Here is a 5,884-nt window from a genome sequence, read left to right as displayed (position 1 = left end):
TAACTATTCAAAACAAATAGCATTTTCAGCATTAAAAATGTAGATACTTTAGACTTTAAATCCTCTTAACACACACGTTTTAAAAATTGCAGTATGAGGAAAATTCATATTGGTGATAACAAGGAAATGTGCTTATAAGCTTCTGGCGAGTAAGATGATGTGAAAATAAACTCAGTTCTTGGTTTCACACCAGAGACAAAAACAAAATAAATCAAAGTAATTACTTATTGCTTTCTAGAAATCTATAAGGAAGTAAAACACTTTCAAGTTTTTAACTTGAAATTTTTAACTTTAGGGACCTACAAAAAAGCTCAGGTTTCAATTCTTCCTAAAAATTCAGATCAGTGTATTTGGCTATGATTTCGTATATATTAAATAGATGTATTCCAGGCCGACTCAAAGGAGGTTATAAAGTTTTTCTCCAGGTGCAAATCCATTAAAATTATTTTTCTTATTTGATTCTGAAAATTACACCTTTGAAACTGGGTCATTCTAGTGTCATCACAGTGTCAGGTAAGGGCACCCTGTATTTAGTGCACTTCATAATATTTTTATCTGAATCTTTAATATTAATGAGACCTTCCATGAAATTATCTGTGGGATGCCAGCCCCTCTTAACAAGTACACAAGATCAGTAGAGAGTTATCAGTGCAAAGTATAACTAGTATCATCTTCAAAAAATTCAAATTTTAATAGCTTTAGAATCTCAGAAGGTACTACATAATTTATCAACTTTTACTTTCATTAGTAGAGATAATGACAAAGATAATTTTTCAAATTGGGCTTTCTTTCTGTGCTGAAGCCTAAGTTTCCATAGTCCCCAAAATCTGAGATCTTGCTCTTCCTGCTTAGGAAACCTCTGAAGTTAAATCTTCTCACCATGACAAAAATAGTTAGGTTTACTGACTTCACAAGCTAAGTTATGAAACCATTTGCAGTTCATGGAGTTTAAAATGGGTAAAACTGAACCCTATTCCAATCTGAAAGTAGTAAATGTTTTTTTCTAGAGCACAACTGAGTCCCTACCAGATTCTGTAACAATGGACTTCAAGCTCTTCTAGCTTCTGAAATTTAAGTTCCGAAACACACTTAGCATTTTACTTCAACATGTAAGAAAGCAAACAGATTTAAAAAAAAAACTCTGAAGTCATTGTTGAGAGTCAGTTTCTTCAGTGTCTGAACCCAAAGCCCAGACTCAGTTAGCAGCAGTATAATCAGCCCTGTGTGGGAATCAAAACAGCACCCTACTGAGTGGAGGTCTGGAGAGATCATGATACAGGTGGTAAGGAATCTCACATACCCTCTGTACATTCACAAACAGCTTGTGAATAATTCTGCCAGCATGTCCTCTTCCTGCACCGACGACTAACACTTCAGGCTGCTCTAACAGGCCACTCACGAACCTAGGAGAGGGGTAATGAAAGGACAGAGAGAGGGCGGCTTAGTTCATGTTACATCAGTCTTCCCAATTAATTCTGTGGGCAAACCCTCAAATTAATACCAGCTACACCTACCAAGGCTGGAGTGGAAATTGTATAACAGGATAAACTGACATTCGGAATTAAAATCGACTCAAATGACAATCTCACTGCCTTTCAACTGTTTTCATAAAATTTGTTAAAAGCCCATCTCTGTCAAAGTGTAACAAGAAACATTNGGAATCATGTTGGAGCCGAGTTCATTATTTTATTGGTAACTTTTTCATCCAACATCCTTCCTCCTACCTCCGCAAACCATCACTGATTCTGAGCAGCCTGGGGCCAGGCCCTTGCACCTAACAGATACATTTCGACAGGTATATTGCTACAGAGGTTCTGGAGCCCATGGAGCTCAAAAGGAAGCTACCAGGGTAACGGAAGAACAAAATACCAATTCCAGTTCTCAGCAAATGCAACTTAGAAAATTCCAACTAAGACATCTGCTACCCGAATTGTTCCATTGATCAGAACTAAGAGCAACCAAATGAATCATCACAGTTAATTGACATGATTTCTGTCTTCCCTTGTTATTTTTATAAATGTTTTAATTAGAAAGGAGACCATTATTTCTAGTAAACTTAAGATGAGTGGTAAATATCCACTGAACGACTCAGGATGTTTCCCCAAAGAGTCTTCCTATTGTTCCTCTGAGAAATGAGGGAGCATTTGATTCCCGGCCCCCTCCCCACCCCCATCACTCCCTTTCCAGGAGAAGCCACGAGAATGATAAGCAGAGGTACAAATACCTTTCAGCCGACCGAATGGTGTCCTGCCAAAAGGAGATTTCTTTGGGTGTCATTTCTTGGATACTCTTCCAAAGGAGAATGGTCTTTCTCCATGGGAACCCAATGACATTTTCCATTCTTTTAGAGGAGGGCTAACAAAGAGTTATCTTCCTTCTGAAATGTTCTGAGCATGCTGACCTGTCTGGACCGCTGAGCCTGAGCCAGCCGCTGGTTCCTGGTTGGACCTGGGCACTTTGTCAGCAGCCCGCTGAGAGGAGCCGAGCCCAGGCGGAGGAATCATGAGGCACAGGGTGACCTTCAGAATCGAGGCCCAGCAGCATCAGAGACCATTCCCGTCCTCTCTCCAAATTCAGTACAAATCCTCAAAGCTCGATTTTAGGATGATTGTAACAAACAAGTACTTGTCCCTTGCCCAGAATGTTCCCACCTGGTAGTTGGTGGGAGCTGCAGCTGAGGAAGGGGACACAGGGCTGCAGCGTGTGGTCCCTCTCTCTCTCCTGGGTGCCCTTCTCATCCTGACCCCAGGGTTGTGTTCACAAGACATACACACCACTTTCCTGCTGTCAAACGTGACCTTCTGTGTTAACCTGACAAGCCTGCTCCTTCCCCAGGAGAAGCCTCCCACTGGCGACATGCCTGACCTGTTTCTCAGACACTACGATCTAACAGCCCAATGACAGGATCTGTGACTGACCCCATGACATTGCAAAAGGCTGCTAGGGAAGGTCTTTGCTGAGAGGGCTCGGATCCTTCTCAAGGATGGGTAGTCCACCCCAATCCTCGTGTAAATACTTCCCTCGGATGGTGTCCCTGGAGGACGGACATACCCTGAAAGGGGGGCAACCCTCCCTGAGCTCCGCGACGCCCAGCTTTTACACACTCCAGGCAGCTTTTACCAAAACCACAAGCAATCTGATATTCTCCGGGAAAGACAAGTCAAGGAAACTATAACGTTTTTGCAGCACTTGCTTACCTTTGATTTCCAGAGACAGGTAGCGTCCATGGACCTGGAAGGTGACAGCCCCTGGGAATATCCTCCCAGGACCCACACCACCAGCCATGCCCTCCTGTAACCCACCTCCACATGGCCACCTGAGTGGATGTTATAAAACACCAGTGTGATCACTCCCCTTGTTCTCCATTATTAATCATTTTAGGATTCTCAATACTATCTGCCACCAGAATATAATACCATCAGAAAAAAAACAAACTCTGAATAACTTAACAATAAAAGGTTTATTCCTCATGTGCAGCAAGTCAAGAGTGGATCAGGCAACCCCCCTCCGCTTCTACTTACACTAATTGGAACGTGACCCTCTCTGGTTGTCATGTAGAAAAAGGGACAGAGAGGACCGGGGCCCTCACCACCTCCTCACATTCACTCACAGGCCATTGGCCTAACCGCCCTAATTGCCAGGGGAAGTTTCCATGGGCTCTAACTCCCTGACTTGCTTACAGAGTGTTTGGCAAAGTGGCCTACCCCAAGCATAGTACCTCTGATGGAAGAGGAGAATGGACAGCTTAGTCGCAGAGAATCTGAGGGAATAGCCCAAAGGGGGCCCCAAACAGTGTGTACTTTAAGTTGTTAAAAATTCATGCAGATGTGCACCCTGCTCCTTGTGGCATCCATGTTTGTTTCTATGTGAAAGCCCTTCTGAGTACCCGGAATACACCACCCGGCCCGTTGGTTCAACAGAAGACTGTTACGCTGGTTGTCAGTTCAGCTCGGGGCTGACAGTGGAAGGCTGGTAAGACGCAGCAGGCTCCTCACCCAAGCCAGTCCCTTCTCAGACTGGAGTCCTCCTGTGCTGAGAACCCAAACACAAGTATGCAGTTACAGGCAGCAAGTTCTCTGGTTAATCAGCTATTCCAAAATATTTACTGAGAGAGACTCCAAATTCACTAAAGAGGTGGAAGGATTACATTTTCAGGGTCCTTCTGGGCGACATGCCTATAAATTCCAACGAAGCCACACAAGCCTCTGGGTGGCCGGCGAAGGAGCCTTTCAGACATCTCCAAAGCACTTTTGCTCTCCCCACAGGGCCTTCAGCCTGTCACCTGAGAGTGCCTAAGAGGAGAGGGCCACTGCTTGCAGTCCTTTCCCCCTCAATCTTTTGAATTCCCCAAAACAACAGGAATGAAGAATAGCAATTAAGAATGTTCCTGGGCTCCTGAATCAGCTGCAAAAATCCAAACTCTGCATGCAGAGGAGCCTCCTGCCACTGGGCCAGGGCAGGACAGGGAGGAGGGGCTCGGGTCCAGCTGCCAGGGTCAGGGTCAGCCTCAGCCAAACAGGAGACACGGCTTCTCCCACTCGCCTCCCTCCACCACATGCTCCAGTCCCAGAATAGTTGAGGACGTTTGGGAAATTCACGCTCTAAAAATATTTCTTTTTTCATGTAGGCAAGATAACAGGAGTGACAGTGGGTTACTAAGAATGCAGTTCCCTCATTATGTAACATGGACAAAAATAAAGTGTTCTGGACCAAAAATAGGGCTGAGAAAGAGGAATGTGAATAAATAGCACTGGCAAGTCATTATTTACTCAAAGTGTCAAATGGCTGAAGAACTTAAGAAACGTTTTGATCCGTGTCCCATCGCTTATTAGTCAGCACTGACTGGCCCCGGGAGAAAGCCAATGCCACTTTCCTGACACATGTTTAACATAAGCAGGTGTGTTGTGCAGAGGAGGCTGCTTAAGGACAGGGAGATAGGTAGCACTCCNAATTGTTTTGGCAATGGAACTATGAAATTATGCTATGCTAAACCTCAGCAAGAAATGTATGCCAAGTCCAGAATGCTAAAGAGGTGGTTAGTCTTAATGACCTCACGAAGTTAGAGGGATGGGAAGGAACAGAAACTATGAGGGACAAAGGCTATTTTATTACCTCATCAGAAGATTCAGTCAGCTTGAGAAAGGGTGAGAAAAGAAACAGTGATGAAAGGGAAAGAAGCAAGATGGCTTTTAAAAAGAACTAGACAAGAGATTTCAAGATTATTTCAGACAGCATGCACTACATTAAGGAACATGATCCTATCAAAGGAATATCAAAACAAGTCACACCACATACAACACACCTAGCTGTCAAACTGAGCAGACACACCCACTACGCATGCATCTGATGGTTCAACAGGTGATGTACAGTGTCATTTAATGGGGAAATAATTTAATAAAAATGTAGCTCTTTTACTGAAGAATTAAGATGCTAAAAAAAAGTGCTCATGGCTTGAAAACTAGATAATCCAATGAATTTAAGAATAGGTGTCTCAGAGTTATTCAATTTAGCAAGACTGAAGCAAAATCCAATCAGTGGCTTATTTATGCTGAATTCCATTTAAATATATATGTATATATATCACTGAAACATGTAATCATGAAGTTTATTAACGTGTAATTTTAAGAAAAAGTCCTAAATATGTAAAATTACTGTATGCTATAAAAAATTCTCAGTGAAATTTCATAATTAAAAAAAAATGTTAATATCTTAATTTATTAGTAAAATTGACGTACAAGTGTCCATTATAAAAAGAAAACTTCCAGAATGAATCTGAATGGTTTACATTAGCCAGGCATTTAAGGGCTGAGTTTAAAAATGTACCAACCAGGTGCTTGTTATATGGATTACAACCTGCCAATTCCCTAAAAACAGTCACCACAAG

At 42.6% G+C, this 5,884-nt stretch overlaps 1 protein-coding gene across 1 annotated transcript in view; it reads right to left on the bottom strand.

Annotated features, from left to right (window-relative positions):
• The window catches only part of RAB3GAP1 (RAB3 GTPase activating protein catalytic subunit 1), a gene marked incomplete at its 5' end in the record, with an annotated part of 53,429 nt that overhangs the window by 3,716 nt on the left and 43,829 nt on the right, over positions 1-5,884 (bottom strand). The window contains 2 exons of the mRNA XM_019661342.1: positions 1,244-1,440; positions 3,198-3,316. Of these exons, the coding sequence (XP_019516887.1) occupies positions 1,244-1,440; positions 3,198-3,316 (316 nt within the window). The remainder of the gene's footprint in view (positions 1-1,243; positions 1,441-3,197; positions 3,317-5,884) is intronic.

The sequence above is a fragment of the Hipposideros armiger genome, unplaced genomic scaffold (genome assembly GCF_001890085.2).
Source record: "Hipposideros armiger isolate ML-2016 unplaced genomic scaffold, ASM189008v1 scaffold_345, whole genome shotgun sequence".
Classification (NCBI taxonomy): Eukaryota; Metazoa; Chordata; class Mammalia; order Chiroptera; family Hipposideridae; genus Hipposideros; species Hipposideros armiger.
This window is presented reverse-complemented; position numbering and strand designations above follow the sequence as displayed.